At 47.6% G+C, this 25,861-nt stretch overlaps 3 protein-coding genes across 9 annotated transcripts; 1 reads left to right on the forward strand and 2 right to left on the reverse strand.

The window, feature by feature from the left end:
• Positions 1 to 1,810: 1,810 nt before the first annotated feature.
• Positions 1,811 to 11,602, reverse strand: LOC118512252 (death-inducer obliterator 1). The gene is made up of 9 exons (XM_036056405.1): positions 10,791 to 11,602; positions 7,956 to 10,719; positions 7,710 to 7,887; positions 7,301 to 7,642; positions 6,508 to 7,230; positions 6,112 to 6,351; positions 4,282 to 6,036; positions 3,866 to 4,205; positions 1,811 to 3,797 (listed from the first exon to the last, which is right to left on the reverse strand). Exons 1-9 carry the CDS (start codon positions 11,002 to 11,004, stop codon positions 2,848 to 2,850), a joined length of 7,506 nt encoding a protein of 2,501 aa, XP_035912298.1. The 5' UTR covers positions 11,005 to 11,602; the 3' UTR covers positions 1,811 to 2,847.
• A 253-nt stretch (positions 11,603 to 11,855) lies between these two features.
• LOC118512288 (V-type proton ATPase subunit G-like) lies at positions 11,856 to 13,761 on the forward strand. Its single transcript, XM_036056511.1, has 3 exons — positions 11,856 to 12,091; positions 12,301 to 12,401; positions 12,492 to 13,761. The coding sequence occupies exons 1-3, from the start codon at positions 12,010 to 12,012 to the stop codon at positions 12,663 to 12,665; spliced, it is 357 nt and encodes a 118-aa protein (XP_035912404.1). The 5' UTR covers positions 11,856 to 12,009; the 3' UTR covers positions 12,666 to 13,761.
• A 1,066-nt stretch (positions 13,762 to 14,827) lies between these two features.
• LOC118512267 (tumor protein D52-like) lies at positions 14,828 to 25,645 on the reverse strand. Of its 7 annotated transcripts, none has more exons than XM_036056449.1 (8): positions 22,182 to 23,010; positions 20,705 to 21,550; positions 17,752 to 17,873; positions 17,441 to 17,601; positions 17,147 to 17,206; positions 16,766 to 16,777; positions 16,320 to 16,482; positions 14,828 to 16,241 (listed from the first exon to the last, which is right to left on the reverse strand). In XM_036056449.1, the coding sequence occupies exons 2-8, from the start codon at positions 21,417 to 21,419 to the stop codon at positions 16,125 to 16,127; spliced, it is 1,350 nt and encodes a 449-aa protein (XP_035912342.1). In that variant the 5' UTR covers positions 21,420 to 21,550; positions 22,182 to 23,010; the 3' UTR covers positions 14,828 to 16,124. The 7 variants fall into 7 exon arrangements, with proteins under 7 accessions (XP_035912342.1, XP_035912343.1, XP_035912340.1 ...); XM_036056450.1 differs by having other exon boundaries at positions 22,764 to 23,002; XM_036056447.1 differs by having other exon boundaries at positions 20,705 to 23,010.
• Between the last annotated feature and the right edge of the window lie 216 nt (positions 25,646 to 25,861).

The following is a 25,861-nucleotide window of genomic DNA, read 5'->3' on the forward strand; positions in this document are numbered from 1 at the left end:
ATAATAAATCCATACCATTTTAAAAGTACAAAATTAATGTTCGTTTTATTGTGTTTTATGTGAAATAAAAATAAGTACCAGTGCACAAACACAAAAGATATAACCATGTTCACGAACCATGTGGTCGGCTGCGCGAGGCGGACGGAGAGTGGTATTCTGCCGGCATTGACAAGTTCATCGTGCGGATGCGCAAGGTGTTGGAAAAAATGGCGATTATGTAGAAAAGTAGCCAAGACTTTGACCTTTCCAACGGTGTATCGCTTTTTGTAAATAAGTGTCATTTTCTATGAAAAAAAATTGGAGAACTTACTTTATTGTCAGCCCTCGTAGTACAACGCGTTTGCAGCGCTTTTTGTAGGATCTCGCTGCATCTCACTATCGCAGAAGTAAAAGGTGCTTGGACTCGCCAACTCTTCTCGTCGGTATCCTGTTGGGTCTCAGGTCGGTTTGGGCAGGTCGAGTTTTACACCACCCAACTGCTAATGGGACATCGCTTCATTGAGGGCCATCTTGAGAAGCTGAATTTAATTCAACAAGCTCATCGCCTGGAATGCAGGGATATCAGGAAGACATCGGAACATAAACCATGCATGTTGCTGCCGCTGCAAAGAATTTTCGAGTGGATAATGAAGTGACCGCGAAAAAGAGTTCCAGCATTAATGTGTTTCAGCCGCAAAAATTGTGTCATCATTGCCGAGATGATACGATCAAGCATATAGTAAGTCACCTGCAACTTAGACGAATCCAGCGGTGATTGTGAAGCGAGGAGGCCAGACTACTCTAACCAAGTGGTCAAAGTGTGTGGCCAAGGTGTTTCCTTCAGGAGTTGCAATGTCTATGCCGTTCATTTCTGAAGTAATACTGTAGCTGTTGGCCCGGAAATGTTTGGTCTCGCGGGTGTCTGTTTGCAGATTTGCTTCGTGATTTAAAACAAAAAAGAAATGATTTCCCACATGGATCAAAATTCAAAAAACATCTATCAGATACTATCAGAGCAAAGACCCTTCGAATGCCAAAAATATTCACGAGGAAATATGTTAAACTAAACAGGAGAGCCCTGGGGATCACTGGTGGATTCAGATGCTCTAGGGGGATTTTTGAAGAATCTGCCGTAGAGTGACGATTTGGTCGGTCGTGGATTTCCCTCCAACAAATTCAGCATGGTAGCTTCCGACGAAATCTGTAGCCTGCTTCCACTAGTCTGATAGTTCTTCCTAGTCCTGGTGTCCCCTGGTCCCCGAGCCCCATCTTAAACAACTCTGCCACTTGGAGACGCTAATGACTTCATCCAAACTTCATCGCTTCTCGCTCGTCCGACAGTATACCTACCTTCACGTGGCGGCACATAGCGATCATGGTTAACATCCTGTGGAACTTGGGACTTACTTCGGACTGAGATAGATGTTGCTGACATCAGCTGCTCATCGAAGCTACTCGTCGAAGCTGCGCGGGTTGTTCCTGAATAGCCTTGTCTACTGTCTGTTCAATCAAGGGCAGTCTCCATGTTCTGCCGGGTTTCGCGCTGCATTCTTCTCAGATAGTGCTTGCCGGCACTCATCATCAAACCATTGCTTTGGCTACCTGTCACGAGGCCAATCGTTCATTCCAGCACGTTTAGTCCAACTATTCGTTCGTTCAATGGTCGTTGATCGTGGTGACGGATAAGATGATTCCACCATTCTCAGCCGATTTGCAGGCAGCTCGATCGCTCCTGAAACAGGGAGTATCGTTTCGTATGTTCTTCACTGATGTTCACTGATTTTTATCCTAGCAAGAATGTGGTATGTTATGAATATAAAATTCGGATTCATCCTTGCCACATTCGACAGAACGAAGCCATCTCTTCCGTTCCTGTTGTCATTATTTATTTCTTCAATTGTGTTGACTATTGCAAACGAAACACGGAAGCCTCCAGAGGTGCTAGAATAGTTTACTTCTATCGTCATGCAGGGAATAGTCACAAATCGTTAGCACTACTATGCAGCATCCTTTCAGTGGAAGAGTATCTTGCTTTAATCGTTCGATTTAAATGTAGTTTGCGTCGCTGATACCTATCCGCCTAACTTACTATTCAAATGTATAAATGCAGGTTTAATGGTTTTTTTTTTTAATCTCCCTTCTTTTTTGACATCACATTTCCAAATGTTTGTTCCTGGTTCTTCTTCTGTTTTTTACAAAAATATAATCTAACGGCTAGTTCACATACATATCGATATATATATATTACACAACATACGGATTCAGCTCTTACGCTAAGCAGTGCAGACACGTGTGCATGAATCTTTTTACAAGGGATTGTTAAACTAGTGCAATTACTACGCGAATAGGTAGTACATTACTGCAATACATTATACACCAATGATTGGTTATTCTTTTACAGCAGCGTGTGCTGTTCAGGATCTTCCACCTACATTATCCAGAGCGCATATTCATTCCATTCAAGCAATTACTGTGAGAAACGGTGTTGTTGAACAAGGGAAACATTTATGTCTCTCATTGCTAGCAATATGTAGCAATGGAACGTTCACTCTAACTACGGTCAGTGCAGCTATGAGCTCGTGTATATTGCATTTATGCCCACGCTTAGTACTTTGAACACAAATTGTGCACTTTGCAGGAATGGCAAGGAATCCCATAACACTACTATGTATAAGTGTAGGCCCATAGTGAAACCCCGGAACGATCGGAACTGCTTATTATGCATTGCGGAACTTTAAGCCTTATATGTTAAACGACCCTTTTCCCGGCTTTAACGTTCACTTTCTACGTACCTTTCCTTTATCATTCAATCATACCTTACTGTTCGTATGTTTCTAGCTTGATGCTGCACTGGCAGCTTCCATATCTTTACCCATCCTTCGACGAAGAATCGGGTAATATTGCATCATCGGGTACCATGCTGAGCAGCTCTTCGTCAGTAAGCTTCGCTAGACGACTCTCGCCCTCACCGGCACTAGACGTCGCCGCCGTCGCCGCCGCCGGTTGCGAGACACCAGCGACCGGTGATAAAGAAGCGGCAAGGTTAGCCAGCACAGCTACCTGGGAAGTAAGAGGATCAAACGTGGCCACTGGTGCCACTACGGTCGCTGGTAGTAACGCTGCTGGTAGAATGCGCTCGTCAATATCACCTTGACTGTTGGCAACGGGTATAGCGGCGTACGGCATCGAGGGCGCAGCTTTGTACGAACCGTACAGAGCCGGCGTCGTCGGATTGTACTCTTCCTCGTCGTCCTGCGCTTCGGACGGTCGATTAATAAGAGCCGACATTGGTTCCACCACTACCGGTGCTGCGGCACTAACCATTCCACCGGACGACGGACCGGAAGAAAGTTCGCCAACGCTTTCTGCAGCGGTTACACCTCCGGCAACCGCCGCAGCAGCGCCACCTCCCTTAATACTGGCCAGAATTTGTGACAAATTCGGTGGTATGGGTATTTCGTTGATTAGCGACGGGGGTAGGGCGGAATTAATTTCCTCCTCTTTGAAATCTCCCATACTGATCAGACCTACGATTTCGTTCTTTTGCTCGGCAATCTTTCTGTTCAACTCATCCATCGCAATCCGCATCCGTTCTTCGTCCGGATCAACGCCATGCTCGGAGGCGGTCACGGCGGAACGCTGGACCTTGGACGTATCGACGATGGCGGTTACATCGGCGAAATTGCTATCATCGCTACCACCACCGGGCGAGTACGGTTCATCGTCATCGTCGTCGAGCAGCATCGAGTTCGATTCCGGCACACGACCCAGTCCTACGGTGGTGCTGCTGCTACTGCTGCCTCCTTCTGTGGATACAGCTAATAAACAGAAGAAAGAATATTAAAATAATCTAATGCCAATAATGCAACTTTCGTGACATTTTTACCTTTTCCTGCGATCGGCGCCTTAATAATGTTCATGTCAACTTCCACATCCATTGGATCGTTTACCGGCGTATCGGGAGTATTTGTATCGGAAGATTCGCTTCTAGCTTTCGCTTCAACGCGCATCGATGCCGTCGTATCGAGCTTCAACCCACTCTCCGATCCGGCAGGTTTCGCCACACCAGTAGCCTCGTTGGGGGATTCTTTAGACGCGTACTTTGTGATAACTTGCTGCACTAGATCGGGTTTATTCGATACGGATGTACCGCCAGGAGTGGTAGTAAGAGCGTTCGCTTTACCGCCTGCTGAGCTAACCGTGCTTCTTGACTGATGGCGCACGATCTGCAAAAATAATGCATGAAAGAGAGGAAATTAATTCACAGAACACAGCGCACTACATCTGATGTAGACCACACACCTTGGAAGCGGTGGACGCATTCGCCGCATTTGACGATGATGGCCGTTTGCCACCTTTAATCTTCACCAGTATCCCCAGCAAAAGGTTCGGCTTATTGTCCCCTTCGATAATACCGATGCCCCGGAGTGGCTTCAAAATCATCGGTATCATTTGATCCGCTGGCAGGGGAAATATGTAGAAATCCTTTATCGAAGGCGACGGCGACTTCACCACGCTGTACCGCTTGCGCGAGTGCAAATGATTGTACAGTGTGTAGTAGGCGCTCGCCTCCGTCGAATGGAACCGCACCAAGCAAATCTCTTTGTTGGGGCTTTTCTTAATCTGCCCTATGTATTCCCACACTATTTCGGGCTTGATGGTGCCGCAAATGTTGAGATCCTCCGTAAAGCCTTTGGCCACATCGTGAACTTCACCGCTGACGGCGCGTATTGACATTTCGATGCTCGCCACATCGATCATGTGCACACTGCCCGTCCAGTGGTTCTTTTCGGCCTCGGCCTTTTTCGGATCGACCACCCCCCCACCGCTGTTCGCTTCCTCCGTCGGCTGGCCATCGAACGGATAGTGGGGTGGCGTTGGAATAGTGACCGTGCTTGACGGTTCTTGGTCCTGGTCCGGTTTCGAATCTTTGCTAGCAACGTCAGCCGCTATCGAAGTAGGCTTTGTAGCATCGTCATTCTTTTCCACGGTCGACGGTTGCGTTTCCAAGGCAGCAGCATCGCTCGCCTGTTCCACTTGCGGGATCTTTGTGTCCTTGACTTCTGTTTCCTTATCACTGATCACCGTTTCCGTTGCAGCTGGTGGTAGCTTTGTCGTTTCTTTCGCACCATCTACCCGCTTCTTCGACGATCCCGTGGTTGTCGGTTTACTTTGCGCTTCACTAGTTTTGCTAACCTTCCGTTCCGATTCGAGCACGTCTTTGGTGGGAGTCGGATCGGTGGCTTCCATACCACGACTGGCAGTCGAAGTTCTACGTTTATCCGAAGAACTTTTGGCTGACGGTTCTTTATCTCGCGAGCTTTTCGCTTCATGCTTCGAACTGCGATCTTTGCTCCGTTCGCGGCCCTTGTGATGCCGATCCCGCTCCCGCTCTCGTTCACGATCACGATCACGCTCTCGATCACGTTCCCGGTCCCGGTCCCGGTCCCGGTCACGGCTAGAATGTCCTTCGTGACTGCGTTCCCGACTGCGCTTTCGTTTGTGCTTCGATCGGCTACGATCTCGAGACCGATCGCGCTCATGCTTGCGTCCCCGGCTGCGACTGCGGCTACTTCGACGAGATTCCTTCTTGCGTGACGAAGATGATGATGAACCAGCACCACCACCACCACCAGTCGCTTGACCGTCCGCCTTTCCGGTACCGAGCGCTTGCGCGCTGCTGCTACTAGATATTGATCCACTGCCATACATGCCGGCGTACGATTTACCATACACGCCGTAGTCGTAATCTTTCGAACGATGCGAACCGTCCATGAAGGAGCTGGACGTGTCATCCAGTTCGCTGGTACTACTAACGGCCGAATTGTTTAGCAGCAGAACCACATCCTCAACGGGCGCGGATGGATCCAGCTGAACACGTTCGTCCGTTTTTCCTTCGATCACTTCCTCGCCTTTGTGCGTCTTCAGCACGTAATTCTTCGCACAGGCAAGCAAATCTAGTTCCGATTTCTTTATCATCTCCAGCTGATGCTTTGCTTCCTTTTCCCGCCATTGCGCCAGTTCCTGGCTCGCCAACTCGTCTGCCGTCATACGAACCTGGTAGTAGAAAGCGGGAAAAGTTAAACGGGAGCTTCTCTACGTCAAAGCCCAAAAAACAAAGCCCACTCTTACCAATTGCTTTGGTTCTATCAGCTTTTCCGATATCTTCTGGAAAAGCGATAAATTCTTGCGATCCTTTATGTTAAACACCAATGATCGGTACTTGGCGCGGTACTTCATGCCCGTGTCTTTGTTGAAGAGCATAAACATTTGATGTTCGGTGTCCTCTACGAAACGGTCAATTTCCTCTTCCGTGAGCCGTTTAAATGTGCTCTCTTCTTGTAGCTCAGCGGTACGTTGCATCAGATGTTCCTGAGAGAGATGGAAATCATCGTAATTATTGCACGTTGAGTGAATCTAATTGGCTTGACCGGTCCTATTCATTCACGCGAGAATCCTACAAAACCGCTTAACCGAACGTTCGAACACACAATTCATAGCTAGTGAGAAAGGAAATTCCATACGCACCTTCAACGTTTTCTTGACCGTCACCCGAATGTTCTCTCCTGCGGGGGTAGTAGTCGATTTGGAGCTTCGGAACTGCTTCGTTTGATCCGACGCGGGCGAAGGTGTTTGCGTCGGTTTCTTCTGTTTGCTGTTGATGCTCGTCGACATTGTCGGTGTGGTAGGTGTCGGCGGTGTGCTGCTATTAATGCCGGATACTACCACATGCAGCTTCTGTTGATTTGCAGAGCTAGATACCGTTCGGGCACCTGGCGCCCCGGTGCCTTTAGCAAGCAACCCGGGAGAAGCGCCACTGGCACTGGACAGGGATGATTTTTGCCCTGCCTGCCCCTTGCTGCTTGTTGTGGAGAGAATTTTGGGCGAACTTTGCGACTTGGTGCCGGTTGTGCTAGTTGAAGCTGATGCCGAAGCCGAGATGATCATCTTTCGCTGTTCGTTAAATTTAAGCTGAGTTTGAACCTTGGGCGATGGTGCACTCGCTGCTGCACCGGTGGATGTGGTGGTTACGATGTTTACGGACGATGAAGCTTTCTTCTCTGCCGCTTCCTTGTCCAGCTGCTGTTTCCGCATTTCGGCCTGCTTTTTAAGGATGATCTGGCCCTGCTGCGAGGTGGGCGGAACGAGCTCGAACGTTGGGTGTGCCTGCAGCCAGCTCTTGAGGTTCTCTAGCCGGGGTGCATTTTTCCCCGTTAAACAGCGGCCCGTTTTCCGTTCCATGACAATGACCTGAGAGTAGTAAAGCATGTGTTAAACAGTCCGTTGGGCCACTGTGCAGTGCAAAGGCAAAGGGACTTACGATTTGGCTGTCGTTCGTTAAATCAGACACAGCGGCCGCCACTGAAACCGATGTGGACGGTACATTGGGGCGGTCCTTCGGTTTGTCTGGCCTGGAGGCGGACGTAGCATTGGCAACGGTAGTCGAAGCATGCTTCCGAATGCAATCATCGCTGCAGTAAATCGAGCTTGGTTTAGCCTGTTTGCTACATGCGACACAGTTGTTAGCCGCATCACTGACAGCAGTCGCCGCTGCCGAAGAGGCGGCTGCTCCTCCTGGCTGTGGAGTTTTCGCGGATGGGGCCGATGGATCGGTAGCTCCAGCTTCGTTGGCCTTTTGCCAAAATGCCATTAGCTTCGGTTGCTAAAATTATAGAGAAGATATACATTTACCCAAGCTCCTTCGCTGCAAGTAAAGCGATCGCAATTACCTGACGATCCTGCTTCTTCTTCAGACAATTTGGACACGTCCATTCGATACCGTCCTGCTCCATCTGCTGTCCCATCGCTTTGGTGATGTTGACACACTTTCCGTGGAACCAATCTTCACACGAATCGCAGCATATCATGAAGCGATTGTTGTGCGGTTGTCTACAGATGCACCAAAGTCTGCAAGCAGCAAAAGACAAAAATCAAACGTAAAAACTCGAGTCGAACTGCCACTGCCCCGCACTTACCGATCCGGATCATCCTCCGAGTTCCAGCTTTCGTCCGACTCGTAATCATCATCCTGTGCCGCTTCGATCGCGATGGCCACATTCGTTGAGCTTACTCGCTTCGCGCGATTATTATCGATCGACTGGCGGGGTTTGTTGATGCGTTTCGATTTCGCCGCCTCGTCCACAGGCTGCTGTTCGGCCTGATCGTTCGAACTAACCGTTTCGACCGTTCCGGCAGGTGTCATAGGCCGCGAAGATGATGATGCCGGTGTGCTTGCGACCTTTATGGACGGTCGTCTAGAAAGCTTCGGTGTTTCGGGTGCTGTTATCTCCGAGCCAGCCGCCACACTGACGACAATCGGCGATTGATCGATCGACTTACGGACCGATGTCGGTGTGCTAGGCTCGCTTACCTGCGCTCGTCGCTTCGAGGCACGCGTTGCAGGTGCTTCGATCGGTGGTAGCGTTATGACGCGACCATCACTCCGACGAATCTGTATCGCATCTTTCCGGGGTACGGTTTGCTCTTTAACCGTTGCAGGTTGTTGCGGTACGGGTTCGGTGGAATCTAACGACAGGGAAGCATCCGAAGCAACGTTTTGCACGGTCGGAACTGTTGGGAAAGAGGGGGTAGTGGATGTGGTGCTGGCTGAAGCTTCCTGCACTACCAGCGGTTGTTCCGGCAAGAGATGCGTTACGGACGCTGGTGCCATGGGAATAACTGGTGGGACCAGCCCCAACCCTTCCGAGCCGATAACTCCGAGCACTTGCTTGTCGAGTATTTCCTGTAGCTCCTTGTTTTTCGCCAGTTCTGCGACGTGCTCGAGTAACTCTTCCGGCAGTGCATCGTCGTTGCTGTTGAGCGCCTCGAGGATGCTAGTGTCGGGCAGAAGATCCGCCATAGGTGCGACCACCGGTTGAATCGGTTTCATCTCCGGTAGCAGCGGAACGGGCAGCATTGCTGATCCATTCGGTTCGACCGCACTGGCGGATGTTTGTTCCAACATGTTTACAATGCCAGGTATTCCTGCCGGCTGCTGTGGTGGTGGTGGTGGTGGTTGTTGCTGGGACATTTGCCCGGTGCTACCAGACTTGACAATAGGTACGGCGGGTACCGCCGATTGGCGTAGATCTTCCTGCACGATCGCATCGATTAATTCGATGGGCAGTGGATGAGCGACGGCCACCTGCATTGGCGTTTCTGGTTGCTTCTGCTTTTCGGCAGGTTTCGCCAGAATTGGTGTTTTCACGGGTGTTACTACACTCTGATGACCCGTATTGGTACCTAATGGCCCCCCAGCAATACCGCTGTTCGCCCCGGAAGTGCTGGTCGGGGTAGTAGCTTTGCCAGCGTTAACTTTCTTTATGATGTCCGGAGTGGAAAATAGGGCCGACATGTCACTAAATAGTGCGGCATCGTGTGGATTGGTTTTGGGTTTCTTTTCCTTTTTAGGCACCGACAAAGTGCCAGAAGCAGTGGCCGAAACTGTCGTTGAAACGGCCGTCGTTGTGGGCGTTTTCGGTTGGCTAGAGTCCGGTTTTGCGACAGCTTTACCCGGCACTGCTCCCAGTGGATGCTTGCTGCCGACATTCGTCGGTGTCGATGACCCTGACGACGATGATGAGCCTGGGCAAACCTTCGAAAAGTCCTTTTTTGTTGGCGTTCCTTTAAAGGATTGCTCCGCCTTTGCCAATGTGGCCTTTTGCTGTAACGTCTTAACGGTGGTGGTAGGATTGACCGATTTGGCACCAACCTTGCCATGCTTGTACTTGTCCCCTTCCTTGCCAGCGGGTTCGTTTTGCTCTCGCGCATCCGCTTTTCTATACTGCACGCGCTGCAATGACTTTGGCGATGCTTTAGTTTTGACCGCTTGCTTTCGCTTTTTGTTCGTCGTACGCCCGCTGACGCTAAAATCGACATCCATCTCGTCATCGTCCTCCGAAAAGGAAGACTCCTCTTCCGAGTAATCCGAATCGAAATCTTCGTCATCGTTATCTTCGTCCTCTTCTTCCGGCACTGGCTTCGCAATCGGTTTACCGGGCTTGGTTGCCTTTTTCTGCTCTGATGGTGGTGATGCGACAGCACCGGTGCTGGTTGCCGGCTTTCGCTGTTTGCTCTGTAATGTCGAAGTCGTGCTTGATGCCGCTGCTGGAGGACCTGCCTTATTCACCTTCACGTCGATTCCTTTACGAACGTCAGCAAACTTGGCACCGACCGAGCTGGCGTTCGGCTTTGGTTTGTTTGTCGTGGTTATCGCGGATTCCTCCGAAGAATCAACATCATCCAACACGGTTCGGGGTGGAAGCTTTTGCGTTGGGGAAGAAAGCGGCGTGTAGCAGTGATCGTTTGAAACGAGCTGCTTCAGGTATTCGATGTCCACCGCTTCCTTGCGCAGCGGATGCTCGTACCCGGTGAGGCTAAGCACTTGGGCGGCAAAGTTGGACGCTTCGCTAGGCGGATAGTACGCTTCGACTGTGAGGCTTACGTGCTTCGGATCGTCCTCCTCGCCCAGCAGCATCGTGCCAGAACTTTTCTTACTGCCGGTTAGACGACCCCGGCGCGTCGGTATTCCGGCGACACTAGACGTAGCAGAACTGGTGCCAGCTACGGAACTGCTGTCCTCGTTCGAATCTTCATTGGAGCTGGCACCGTCGGCATCGGCGTCCAGTTTTTGCTTCTCTTCCTTCAGCAGTCGCTGCTCTTCTTCGATCTCCTCCTCGATGCTTGGCGTCGGTGACGAAATTCGAACTACGCTGACGGATGTATCGTTCGTTTCGTTGGCTACAATCGTACACACACAGAAAATCGATATGAGCTTCATTTAATCACACCAATGAATAATGCACAATTACCTAAAAGACTCTGGAGCGTGGCTTGATCCACCGAAACGGATCCATCCTTGTTGACCACTATGACCAGGTTAGAGTCGAGCTTAAGCTCTTCGTGAACGGTCGACGCGTTGCTCAAGCCACCGTCCTTGGCGCCAATAGTGCCGCTTGCACCGGCATCGCTTGCGAATCCATCGCGACTGGAGGAGTCGTACACTTTGAACACTGAGCTTGACATTACTTAAGTCCTCGCGCCGTTTGCAGTGAGCATTCTACACTCCCGGCGGAGATGTTCGTCGCAAACCAAGAGCAGCACAAAATGACACCACATACATGCAACCGGATCGTCCAGGCACTGTGTTTTTACTCGCACAAAGTGCCCGCCCAAATTGACCGACCGACTGATGCTGCACCTGATGCAAAACCGCACAGGGCAATGTTGATGCCGTACACCTAGGTTCAATCTGTTCCGTTCGAAACTGTTACCATATCACTGTACTTTTCCGTACTTCAATTCCAGCCAATTAATGCCTCGAGAACCGCGCACAAAACAACACTAGAATGTGCGCCTGGCCAGCCGACGCCATGTTTTTTTCTCGCTCGCACACCATCGCCCGTACAAAACCCGTACCGAAAACACACACACGCACGGCCCTTTTCTTGTTTTTTCGTGCCGAAAGAGAGAAGGCTCGGTTGATAAGGTGTTTAAAATGTGATTTCATTAAAGTTTTCCATCGAATGAGCGGCCATCAAGGAAAAGGCTTACAATTTGCGCTCTGGCGTACCTTTGCAATAATTTGGGATGCGATCTTTTCGCTTTGCTTCTGCCAAGAAGCGGTTGGTTCATGCACGTTCGCTTCAAACGTCAAGCACCGGTTTGACAGATCGCGGGTCAGGATGTTGTTGTTGTAAGCTGTTCTGGGTGGGCTTACAAACCCTAATTTACAGGCCAATATATGCATTTAAGTGCATGGTTTTGGTGGTTTAATATTTCATTCAGATATAAAATTAAGTGCTTTTCAAAAACGACTCTACGAACCGTCAATCCCAGGACCCCTTTTAGCAACTCTGGCCCAACCTGGCCACTTTTCACTTTGACCCTTGCTGTCAACACAAAAGTCATTTTGTATTCCCGAAGAAAGAAAGCAAAAAATAGCTGATTGTTCCATTGCGTGGAATCTAGTGCGAATTAATAAATTCTCTGTCCGGGATTAGCACGCATCAAACCGACCGACCGAACAAAATGGCTAGCCAAACGCAAGGAATTCAGCAACTGTTGGCTGCCGAAAAGCGTGCTGCGGAAAAAGTGGGCGAAGCAAGAAAACGTAAGTTTTGGGACGGTTCTGTTTTTTTTCACTCTCGTCCGTAGCGCAGTGTCATCGGGAAAAATCGATAGCACAAATGATCGCAAGAGCAGCGCTACCATCCCAGTTTCGGGATGGCCTTGCCCCATCGCCACCATCATCCGACTGGGAGGAGGCCCAACGGCTGAATAATTAACTGAGAAGAAAAACCTCTCGTATCTTGTTTGTAGGAAAGCAACGACGTTTGAAACAGGCCAAGGAAGAGGCACAGGAGGAAATCGAACGATACCGTCAGGAGCGGGAGCGGCAGTTTAAGGAGTTCGAAGCGAAGGTATGTGTACACGGTGATGGTCACCGTGGTAATCGGATCCGATTTGCTTAATACTAATGTCGATGGTTTGTTGGCTCGATGGCTTCGCAGCACATGGGCAGCCGTGAAGGTGTAGCGGCCAAGATCGATGCGGATACTGCCAACAAGATAGTCGAGATGAACCGCTCGATTTCGGTTAATAAGGCAGCGCTGCTAAGCGAGATCCTCACGCTGGTGTACGACATCAAGCCGACGGTGCACAAAAACTTCCAATACACCAAGTAAGGGGTCTATGAAAGTGCGGCGAACAAACGATTCTCCAAGTTCTGTGCGGGTGGCCTCCGCAAGAGATGAGCAAAACATACATACACACACACACACACATAGAGCGAAATAGTCACAAACAAACAAAACGGCATTAGAACCTATCGATGTCGTGGTCTTGATGAAAAATAGTAGTGAAGCTGTACATAATTGTTTAACGCTGTTCTCCCTTTCGCCTCGAAAGCGATACCCTAAATTCAGGACTCGTTTGTTCTCGCAGCTTTCATCGAAACCGTTTGAAGGCGCGTAAATTATTGTGGCGCCGGCAATCGGCGGCGGACTTGCTGTTTCCCTTGTTGCCACCTTCTCGGCCCAAAAGAAGGAATGTTTCCTTTGTTTTTTATTGTTAATTTGAAGTTTTGAAGTACGAAATCGAATCCGCGGTGATAGCCGCGTAGAAGGGCCACATCTGATATCATGCTACAACCCCATTCCAAATCTCTTCAATCGGTGTAGTATCTTGTTGTTGTTCCCATGCCATTGTCGATATTTGCTATAAATTAGAGAAATTACTAAGAACAAACATGACAATATTATCGAACCCGCTTGGCGCGCCACGCGAAGGAAGCTTTGAGAGCGCAGGGACGATGTTAGACTTCGTTGCGGTTAAGCAATACCGGTTTGGATGAATGGTTTGGTTCTAAATTGTTTCGCCCTTATACACCACCCCTACAATAGCCGCACAAACGATGCTTTTGTTTTGCTCGGTTCTGTTCCGTTTTCGCTTTAGCCCGGTTTGGTTTCTTCCCTTGTTTTGTTTAATCATACATACAATGTTTTTGTCTTTGCCGACCATGGTTCGGATCGCAATACTGTCTGTCTGTTATATCTATCTATTTAGGTGCGCGCCTAGTCGCAAGCGAAAAGTATATCTATCTACACACGTATATATGCGCCCCCTTCTCGTATTATTCCTTAACTGCAAGCAACAACTAACTATCTTTACAGTGTGTGTGTGCAGAAGTAGTAACCCACGGAACGTTATCTCATAATTCGAAATTGTAAAGAATCCAGTATGCTCTACATGGAATATATAGTTATGGTGAATGCGGTTGAACCGACTTTGTATTATTTCCGGTCTGCTGGTTACCTGCAATGAAGGGAGAAAAGGTATCCGAAATAAAAACGATCTTCCCGATGTGGCCCCCGAATCTTGGAGAGGATGGCGGAGCAGCAGCTCCACTCCTACATCCAACTCATCATTGATTTTATAGCCGCATATGACAGCATATAGCCTAGCCAGCCATACGATAAAACCATACGACGCGCATTGAGCTCTTCTGGAATGTCGGGCAAGCTTACCTGAGTTGTAAGAATGAAAATGGCTAACATTACATGCCAGGTGAAGGTGGATGGAAAACTCTCAAAGCCCTTTGCTACCACCAAGGGCCTGCGCCAGGGAGATGGGCTTGCCTGTCTCCTCTTCAGTCTGGCGCTAGAGAGAGCCATCCGCGACTCGGAGGTGGAAACTTCGGGGACAATCTTCTACAAGTCATTCCAGATCCTGGTATACGCTGTTGACATAGACATCATTGGTTTGAGGCTCTCCTATGAAGATATATGATGTACATGTATGTACAGATGGGTGACCGCAACCTTTGAAATCGTCCAAAGCTTTATCTATCTGGGGTCAAAATCAGCACCGACAACATAGATGTTTAGCAACGCACAGGGTTGCTGGCTGCCAACCGGCCATACTACAGCCTGACGAAACTCCTCCACTCTAAATACCTGTCGCGACAGAACGTTTCTAGTCCCATTACTCACATACACCGTTGAGACATGGACTCTGTCCAAAACTGACGAAACCTAAGAGGGAAGCCGCGTTCGAGAGGAAGACGCTCAGAAGGATTTTTGACCCCACTGGAGGGACACTGGATCAGATGCTACCAAGGCGAGCTCTACGTACTGTACGAAGATTCGTCTATTGGGCAGCGGATTAGACTCACCCGACTCTGGTGAGTTGGTCATGTCCTTTTAAATCCCTCCACACGGACAGAGGTGGCGTCGAAGGCTTGGGCACACTGAGATGGAGTGATGGCGTTGATGCATCCGCCAGCACGGCAGGGATAATCGTTTCGCAGGATAGTCGAGCATAGAGCAAGTATGGAAGGAAGCATGTGTATAGTAGAAGTGTACTCTCTTTCTTTATTTTGACCACTTGTATATACGCAATAATTTTCATGAAATTCCATAAGTACGAACGAGGAGGGACCATTATAAATAATTATCTTTTCGTCCACGTCCATCCTTTCTTGCTGATGTATGATGCTATTCTAGCCGCGGGAGGGACATACAAACGTACATATATTAAATTTGCATCCTAATCATTTACGCCGTGGTCAGGGGTTTGTAAAAAGTATGTGTGTGTGTATGAGTGGCTACAACGTACAAGAATATATGAATGTGCTTATCTCTCCTGTCCCCCGTCCCGTTCGCGGTACTTAACTCGGCAAAAAACTTAACTCGGATGTGGGTATGACTATGAATTTAGGCACCATTAGAGTTCGTGTATGTGTGTGTGTGTGTGTGTGTCCCGGTTCGCGATCATAGTACTGTCTCTCGCCACAAGAAGTTGCTGTACAATGCCTAGCTAAGCGTTACCGTCCGATAGGAATATCATTTCTTTGCGTATAGCGAAAGGAAAAGCAAAACTTTAGCGCGAACGCGCCACTCTACCTCTGTCTTCTGGCTAGGAATATTAATTCTTTCTAGGTAGGAAATAGCACCTGTCTATCGGACCGGAATATGAGGTTGACGGAAGGTGGTGGCGAGAAGTAAAGCGCGCCAATGATCCCTTTTCTGTTTGCCGCCCGACACGATCGAAAGCACACCCCACATTCAGTGTAACTAGAAGCCGCCAAATAACACTTACTTACTTTGCTAGTTTTGCTTTACGGAGAGTGCGATTTTTGCTATGTTTTATTAGTTGTATGTTAACGCGGCGCCGTCCGTTGTGTTCTTCCTCCACATGAAAGGACCGTTCCTGATTATCGTTCCTATGCGATGCAGCTGTGTGCTTACCGCTTGTTAGCTTAAACGGGGCTGGACTCAAATGTAACTTAAGAGTAAAATTGTATGATAGGCTTCTTGCATCCTGTATCCGACACTTCGGCCTTAATCTTCGCGCAGCATTCCGACAGTAGTTTAGATTCATTATGTTCGTTAAATAAAGGTTTGAAGGCATGTTGAGCATCATCCCACACACACACACACAGACGCAAACTAAAGGGTTAGCACAAATTGAAGAGGTTTAACCGCAATGAAGCCATACGAAAGAGACGGACAATACGCTCCGTTCCCAGATACAAACTCGAGTGTTCCTGAACGGCGATCCTGTCGAACCGTAGATAGTTTGCAAAAAGCACAACACACAACACACCCCCAAACGTCCATAGCTCCCGCCAGCCGGTCACGAGCTTAGGGGATCGGTTTCTCCTCTGGGATGGCGGTTGGCGTGGTCACGGAACTGCGACGTTCGTCATTCTGAATATCAGACAAGCTCTGCACCGAGCTGGAGCGCGATGAAACCTTCGACTTCGGGCATGCGTCAAGAGATAAAGTTACGGTTAGCAGCAAGTTTCATGTTTGCGCGTGTTTCATGTGGCGCCTTACCCGAACATTCTCGTACGCCGTTCCGACCCGCTCTTCGAACGACCGGAACGAATCGGACTGCTTCATTTCCGTCAGCTTTTGTGTCATTTTGCCCGCAATGCCTCCGATCACAGATGTCGTCTTACCGGCCGTCGTTTTGATCGCACTTTCCGTCTTTTGATAGCTGCGTCGATGCAAAAGAAACGAAGAAAGGTGCACAGGAAGAGTGAGTTTTGCTTGTTAGCTCAATTTCACTGCTTTGCTGCTAGATTAGTGTAAGTACTTGGCTGACTACATAGGTGTTCAACAAGCAAGCAAGCATATATTGGAAGAGTACACACTTGAGCAAACAGATTGTGGTTGTTGGGGGTTTCATTAGTGTCAACTAATAGACGGTTATAAGCTAACTACTAAGTAGAAGGCAACATGTTAGTAGTATTTATATATATAGGGAACAGTGGACTTACCCTCTCGATATCCTATTTTAACATGCAAGCGGAAGAGAAAAAATGGAAGCTTATTGAACAAACATTTAAGCTACACATTTAAAAACGTGTCAACCATTTTTGGGGAGGTTTTTTTGTTACCAAAAAAAAAGGAGTTGTAATAAATCATATTAACTTAAGGGAGTAAAGTAAGAAACTAACTGAATCAACGGTTCGGTGGCAACATCGATGCGAAGGTAATAAGGACTGTATACGCATTATTGTTAGTGGGGGAAAGCACAAACACACACACACACACAGATAATTTAGCCACATAGCAGATACGTGCCAATAGCGAAATTGAGAGACGGTCAGGTCAGTAGCAACAAGTTTTCGCGTACTGTTTTAGCAGAGCTTACTTACATCGGTGCACTTGTGACCACGTTCGTTATTTCCCCGACCTTCGTTTCGACGCTTTGATAACTGAAGATGCATACCATAGAAAATGCCGTGGAAATAAACAAAAAAAACGGAATAATTGTAAAAAGAAATACGTCAACAACCGAAAACGAAAACGGGGAACGCGAAATAATAATTGATCGACCGAGATCGCTCTTGATTGATCGTGCAGAGAGTAACGCGACATGAATTCGATTTGAACGAGCGTAGCAATATCCGGTGTTTAGGTGTGTCCGGTGGTCAGCAATCAATACTTACACGTTGCTTTCTTTAACGTTCTTAAATCCTTGGCTAACGTCGTCCGTGATTTCCTTCCACACGGTAATGCCCAGCTTACGCTTCAGCTCGCTGGCATGCCGCATCTTTGACTGTAGCACCGTCCGCAGCGTGGTTATCTCCTCTTCGACACGTGCCAGTTCCTGGAGGGTGTGCGTGTGCACAGAGAAATCCAACAAACGATTAGAACTAACAAACAGGGTACGGAACACGGTCAGGTGTTGCAACTTGGCAATTTTTTTCATAGTAGCAATCAACAACGAGCTGGTCAAACAACGAGCAAACAAACCTACCTGACTCCATTCTTCGCGCTGCGCTGTTTGCTCCTCAGCGGATAGGCCGGAAAATTCATTCGCTATTTCGGCCGAGCTGATCGATCCCACCGGAGATGCATCAGATAATTTTCCAGAATTGTCTGTAATTGGATGTAAAAATGATCACAAAAGCATGAGTCGAAAGTAGAATTCGTATCGTACAGTTTTATACTTGGTAACGTATGCCCGTATGCTTTAAACTGATTTAAAAGATGTTTCATATACTGGCCACCCAAGGTTTCATTGTGTTTTTATGTGCATGAAAATTTTTTACAGCTGAACAAAGAAGTTGGAAATTGAACACGTTCTGATTACTGGCAAAACATCTTCTCATCTCTGGAGAAATAAATAAGACTTAAGATTTACGAATGTAGAAACCGATTCAGACCAACCAACAGTCTCTCTTCTTGGCCTAACGGCCTTTTACGATCATGCCTACTAGACTAGCTTACTTGGGGAACAGTCCGGTTGGGATTTGAATCCCGGTCCTGTCGTATGAAGACCGCCGCCACAACAGTGTGTCTGTGCAGTAAATTTCGAGGAAACTAAACTTATGCACAAGTAAATTGTATCCTTTTAAAACTTGGATAAAAGGGGTCTTTCGTAGGGTGAAGCACATCCCGGACATCCATGTTTGAGACGAAGTCGTCTGGTTATCGAACATAACGATGTTCAATTAACCGCGTATCATCACCGCGAAACCCCTGCTTTCGAATGCGTTTCTGGAGCGATAAGTGTGTTCTTATTGCTTGTCAACTGCGTGAGCGCGTAGGAGAGAGTTTCCGGCGTGGATCCTCTCTCCGATCCTGCGATAGGATTTTTGTGAAAGGCTTCGTGCGTACGATCGACAGATCGATCGCTCTCTTCATCATCAGCCTCCGAGACCAACGGACGTACATATACCCATACTACTTAGAAAAAACGCTTCATCTCTTCCGCAAGATAGGATCATTTTTAGACGCTGCATCCGAAAGACGATTTCCATGTGACGCTCCTTTACTTCGTGCCTTGTTCGCTTCGTGAAACTACGTGACGGCTGCGTGCCGAAAAATCGTCCATCTTACAACAATCAGTCGAAATAAGTGGCTGACAATGCTTGTCGAAGCCGCGTCGTCGATCGAAGATACTTCTAACCGACTTCTGCAGCGATAAATTGATTTTATGGAGCAAAACTACATGGCCGAACATCAGCTAATCGTTTTGCATTCAATACAGAGTAGAAGCAAGATTGAGAAAGAGCTGAAAAGCTCCGGCTTCGGTCGGGGCCTTGTGACAATATTTGCGTAGAACATAAGACACACAAAACAATGAATCCCTTGTATTATACTGTTGTTGTTTTTTCTTAATGTGAAATGTTTAAGATAGTTCCAGTCGTTCCGGAATTATTACAGAAATAATTCAATCGACACACTCCATTCATCGTTTAGAATTTAATGTTAAATCTACAAACTTTCTTCAAGAAGAGTTTTCTACCAGTAAGTATTGTTGTAAAAGAAGGAGAAGCCGACAAACAACCTAGCTATTGACAGAAGGTAAAGTTTTGAACAGCCTTCCATTATACAGTTTGCCCAACGTGTCACCGTACTTGTACGACTGCCAACACCTGCAGCTCCAAGAGCGGATGTTTCACCTTGTTCTTGTTTCTGGGCTGTTTTAGGCCTTGAATGCTTTTATGTGCTTTTGGTGTTGTTTTTCTAACCCCAGAGGAAAAAGTTGGATTGTTCTGAGCCAAAGTTCCTGGTTTTGTATGGCTTTGGAAACGTGAAAATGTACAGAAGCTGACGTGACGCCATAGACATATTTCATACTTTACGCGTGCTTTTAACAACCAGGCACAAAACAATCATAAGTTTTATATTGGGTGCATTGGGATACATTTAAAGCAAATATTAAGGGTAGTTTACATAAAACCGTAGCCCAGTTTTGCAAATGAATTTGCTTTGTAAGGGTAAATTTCAAAATGAGCGCTGTCCAAACGATCGAAAACCGCATTCCGTTCGCGCATTGCATAGGCGTGGTGAAGACCTTTGCATTTTCCGTTTTCATTTACATGAATGCGCAGCCCTGGCACACCACCACACATGCAACCATTGAACGGTATCAATGGCCTTGAAAAAGTGAAAGAACTCTTGATCGACTTTAAGCTATTTTATTCCCTAGTTCGTGAACTGCGAGTACGTATGAACCTAAACTTTGCACAAGAAAATTACCCTCGTCGTGTATGACCCACACAGGTAAAAGTGATTAGCTTTTCCATCTGTTCCGTATGCTGATCCAGCTTGGTGAACTGCTTCCAACACTTTTTTGGCAATGTGTGGGGCAATGACACGTGTCGCTGACCATCCATTATAAAGCGATCATATGGTTGTGCTTACGTCACTGCCTAATTGCAATTATTCTTGAATTTTTGTGGCGATTGTAAGTGGCACAACAAGTTCAAGTCCGCTCTCGTGATAAGACCATAAATGTGTCACGCATGCTTCTCCAAGAGTCCAAGGAACGCAAATTCCATACACAACGAAAAAAGTGACCCCCCCAACCCCCTGATAAGCGCATGACAAGATCGCGCGAAGCAACATCACAGAGTACGCTTCTTTTCACCACGTTCGGTGGCGGTTGTGTACAAAATGTTTGTTTCAAATACACTACCCATTTACCATCGTCATGCTAGTGGGACCGCGTAATGCTGTGCTTTACAATGCACTATTAGCTAATGTATACGCAACCCCCACACCCCCCCGACGCTTCACAGTGTCTTTGCATTGTGCGCGATCGTTGTCCTCTGCGACGTCATACGGAAAAGTTTCCACACTTTACGGGTTTCACCGACCGTCATCCAACATTCCTCCAGGCATGGTGGATATGTTTTATGCAACCAGTCTCTCCGTTAGAACTCACGCACGCACTCCGGACCCACTGTTACCGCTCTTACCTGTCGCACTCCCAATGTTGAGGAAGCTTTTGTAGTTATCACCACTCGAGATACGGGCCAGGTATGGCTTCGAGAAATCGATGAACGTGACTCGCACGTCCCGAATTTTGCGCCGATTGAACAGCGCCCGGATGCGTCGATTGGTGGCACTGCCGAGCAGCAACCGGCTGGCCAGAATGTTTCGTACTACGCCTCCACCGCCACCCGGCGATGGGCGGCTGGTGGCGGTATCAGCATTGCCGGCAGGTTCGAAACAAATTCCCACACCGAGCCGCTCGCCGGGATCTTTGCCGGGCGATCGGCTGGTACGGTTGGATGCCTGTTCGCCAGTGTCTCCCTCGTCGGAGGATAGGGGTGGATTAAACTCCGTCTCAACCGTTTGCAGCTCCACTTCCGACGTTGGATCGATATCCTCGTCATCGGACGGCACACCGAGTATTTGATCGAGCGTTAGCGAGCGTAGATAGCGTTCCGTTTCGTCCGACCAGTGCTGCTCCTCGTGACCGATCAGACCGTCGTCTTCGTCGATGTCGTACACCTCGTCGAGCGAGGGCGTAAAGCAGTTCGGATCGAGCTTCGGAATGTACGGGTCCTCGATGTACTCGAGGCTCGGCAGATCATCCTCGCCCACCCGCATCTTGCCTCCTGTAAGATCTTTCTGCTGGTGCTGCTTGCCTTCCGACGATGGGTCCGCTTTATCGCCGGACTCACCCATTCAACGTACAGTTGTCCTCCTGCTGAGAGGATCACAGATCACAGAGACCACAAGTCACAACGCACCACCAGTCACACTTCACCACACTACTTGCCAGCAATTGGCGCCAAACCATCCCTTGTGTGTGTGTGCTGTAAATGATCAAACAAATCGATAGCTCCCCTTAACGAAAGGGAGATCTGGAGCTGTTACAGCACCACCGCACAACGATGAAATAATTGTGCGGAGCTTGTAAAAGCATCGCCAACATCATGTCCAATTCGTGTTTCGCGCCCTGTTCTGTTTTTCCTCTTGGCGTAACGTTGGTAAAGGTGGGTGGTGCAATCAGGGAATTGCAAGGCCAGCCTTACACAGCAAACACAGCCGAATGTACCGAACAGTGGTGCGCTTTGAAGAGGCGCTTTAGGTTTAGGGTTTCTCACATACTAACACCAACAATACCAGCAACTCCGACGAAGCTTCAAGTGCTGGCGAACTTGGGACAATCGCGATGTGTAATGTCTTGATGCAAACGATCGGAAACCAGTGCCAAGCGTTGAATGAACTTCCTACCAAACTTCAACCTCTAAATGCATCTATTGCAATCAACTGCTTTATGATCGTTCCGTTTCACCGTCATGTGTATTGGACGTACGGCGTGGAATGGCTGCGTTTTTTAAAGGAATTTGAACGGCGTTGTTCGTCTCGCTCGTCTCTTCACGAGATTCACACAGCAGTTCCATGTAACGGGTGTTACCACGGCGGTAAGTGTGTTTCCCTTACCGCAAGAGAGTCGCGAACGGTTGAGAAGCTTCTGCTAGATCGGCACAACAGCTCTGTTTCTCAGCGCTGACTCTGTGGCCATTCGAAAGTGTCATTTTGCTGACTCTGAAATGGACACTCGTTTTTTTTCAACAACACTCTGGACTGATTTTTTCTTCCGCCTGGTGTTTTATTCATCACGAACGTTCGATTTATGCTCTGCTGACCTCGGTTGAAGGGGGAGCGCCGTTATAAAAATAAAATCACTTCCACGATTGGTTCACGCACTCCGTATCCTTGCGTCACACGTAAGCCCTAACGAAAACGCTCATCAAACGTAACATTCATAATTATGGAAAATTGAACGAGCCGCATGCCCTACTCCCAAGTCGCTACGTCGTAAGGTCGGTAAGGTGTATTTATGCCGATCTATTTTCCTCAATCACGGGGGAAGTTTTGCACCGCTCAAGTATGCTCCCCGTTACATGGCCGGCTCGGTTACGGGGCCTTTTATATTGACCAAACTGAGGGAACCCCCCAAACGGAAAAGCTTAAAGCACCCGTTTGCGGTGGTATTGCGCCATTTACTGCAAACATTGCTACCGAAATTTTCATCTTCGAACGCCAATTTGGCACACTGTTTCGTTCCTTTCCATCAACCGGTAAAACGACCGTTTCTTCACGCACAAACAAAAAAGCAGGAGCCGACAGAGAAAGAAACCAGTTCCCGTTCGGTTTGGTTTAGCCACCGCTACGCGAACGAAGCTTTCCGGTAACAAGCACTCCGCCGGGAATCGGTTGATGAAGAAGCTGGTGATGATGGCGTCCGCCAGCTTCAAAGCGCGGTCGTGAACTGAAAAGCAACCCTCCACGAGGGGTGTACAGAGAGAGAGAGAGACCGCGGCATGCGAGAGAAAATGGTTCAGTTTGCTTTCGGTGTTACCTTTGGATGCGCGGGGTGTAATAGGGGGGCGCGCGTACGCGTAAAAAGCTCTCCATGCTTCGGAAAGCATTCTCTTGCTCCCTCTTTTTCTAGGGGGGGGTGCAGAACCGCGACGAACTACCCCCCTTTTCAAGCGCACGGCGAATCCAGCGGCGATCATTGACGGTGGTGATCGTTCGCGAGCATCGACTCTCATTCTCTTGCTCTTCCCCCTTACAACAGTTACAACATCTCAGGGATCCCGTCGCGAGAGTCTAATTGCAGGATTTATTGCTCGATCCACCAAAGCGAAATGGCGATACCAACGCCGTGTCTTTAACGAGACACGTTGACGATCGTACACTTGGTTGACTTTTTTCGCTGTCCGCGATGCGGTTTGTTGGTCATCTCATGTTACCGAAAAAGACTAAGGTCGAGATCCAGTTAGCTTACCATTTACTCTCAGGTTGCACGGAAAGGTGACTGAGTCGCACTAGCTAGAGGTATCTAGCGTCACGTTTTCAATTATGTGACTTCCTCAACGGCCCTCGGTTTGGCCTTTCCCGATTGTCGAGTCTTTCAGGTGGAAAAATGAATGAATCGTTTGATTTGGGATCACCTTTCTCACTAAGATGATAAAAATTATTCTGAAGAAATTGCAAGAATCGTTTCCTTTTTTCAGACATTTTAAACACAACTTAAACAACTTAGACTCAATTTAAAAAATGAAATGTAACGTTGTAGAGATTACAATAAAAGTACAGCAGATAGCTCAATGGACCTAGTTTCTCTCCATTTCTTAGCTTAAGGAGCGATCTACAAAAATATTGTCACACGATCCCTAGAGGTGCCATACGGCAAATACGGCTGTCCCGAAAGGAGGAACTTTTTTGTTCAACTCTTTCTGAACCTTACAGATAATTTCATACTATATCTTGGAAAGAGTACGATTGAATAAGATCCTCCAAAAGGGGGTTTGTGTAAGGGTAAAAGGATCTATTGATCGCTGCTAATGGTAGCTCTGGGAGTCTCTTCGATCGACGGCGACGATTTTCACAACCACCATCAGCTGTTCATTTTGCAAATTTAGCGATTAAATGGATGTTCTGCTTCTGGGATGCCAAACTTTGAAATAAAGCTTTGGTTTCCACCAAAATTCTCTGCTGCTCTTTAAAAAAAATCCTAAGACTGATGGTTGGTCGGATGTAGGCCTGTAATAGAAGCTATTCTCTTTTTCTAGAACTGAAAAAATATTATAAAAATCGAAACAGTTGGAAATTCCTCACTATTTGCCACCCAATTCCCAATTGGCTCAAGCTTTGATTGGATAAAGTTTTTTTTTTCGAAAACACCAAAGCTGTAGATCAAAACAATAGAAAGTCTCTGGCGATAAAACAGGATTTTGGGAACCCTCGGTAATACCTTGTGAGAACTGAGTTATACACATCCCATTGCTTCACAACAGCTAATATCGATGCAGATAAGCTTAGTGTATAAAAGTAATAAGCTTTCGATTCACTCTTTAATATCCTCCTGGAGATTGCTTATCCTATACCAACGAGGGGGATGATAAAGCTTAAGACTTTATCAGTAATCACCGCTGTTAATTGGAATATAACAAGCGTATCGATTATGTGAGTCGCATAGGAAAAAAAAAGCTAAAAACGCAAAAGAGGTGCTAACAGTCGTCAGTGAAGGTGCTAATTGATTTTCACCTGCATGTTCTATCGCAGGGTTGGGAAAGTTTAAAAACAGGTTTATGTCTTTACATATCGCTTCTTCACATGTGTGCACAGCTTCTGTCTGTAAAACGGCAATTCTGCTGCCTTTTCGAACCGAGGTTCGTCATTTAAATGTGATAACATTGTTTGAGAAGATGAATCACCACCACGGCTCGATAACACAATTGGCTTCTGGCCAGATGTAGCTACCATTACGGGGTTTGTATGTATGGTCGGTGTCTGTGTAGTAGGATGCAGACCGATTACTCTACTGCAAACGCAACTGACTACCAACGAGCCAGTGTGCATGTACTGCCACAATTTAATTTGATTACTGATTCGGGGTTGCATTTGCATCGGTTCTACCCTTTTACTGACACGCAAGACGCATCGAGCAGAGACAAAACAAAGAAACAGACACCGAGCAGTATGTGTGGCAGCGAATATGAGCCAACTACTGACTGAGCCTGTAAACAAAAATCGGAACGAAAATCGGTTGTAGAACCAATGATTCAGACGTACACGTTGAAAATCTCGCAACCGTATGTGGGCAGTTCTGGCTTCACGCTGTAAAAATGTAAAACGATCGTCGACCAGCAACCACCCGGCTGAGGGTGCACAGCATACGTAAACCAAAGATAGTGCCTCGCTTTACTTACATGACGTTTCTTCCATTGTGCTGCTTACGGTACGATAACTACTCCAAAGGCTGAACTTATTAGCGCGGGTGAACCGAGGACAGTGTAATTAGAAAATAATTGCACGCAAAATACACGAATCTTTCGAACTTTTTGTGAATACCGCAAAGTTAGTTTTTTTTTCTTCTCCCCGAAGGATGCAAATGTTTGACATATGACGTAGACGACGTTTCAAACGTCAAACAAGTGATTGCCAGGTTGGTTCGATGCCGTTGCCAGTGAGCTGCTGACAATAGCAAACCCACGGAGTGGTACAAATAATTTTGTTATCTTTCTGCGAACGTTTCTGCCACCTTTTTCTTTATGGTACGAATTAAAACTGCATTAGGCTCCAATGAAAGCAGCTGGAAAAAATGTTAA

The sequence above is a fragment of the Anopheles stephensi genome, chromosome 3 (assembly GCF_013141755.1).
Source record: "Anopheles stephensi strain Indian chromosome 3, UCI_ANSTEP_V1.0, whole genome shotgun sequence".
Taxonomy (NCBI): domain Eukaryota; kingdom Metazoa; phylum Arthropoda; class Insecta; order Diptera; family Culicidae; genus Anopheles; species Anopheles stephensi.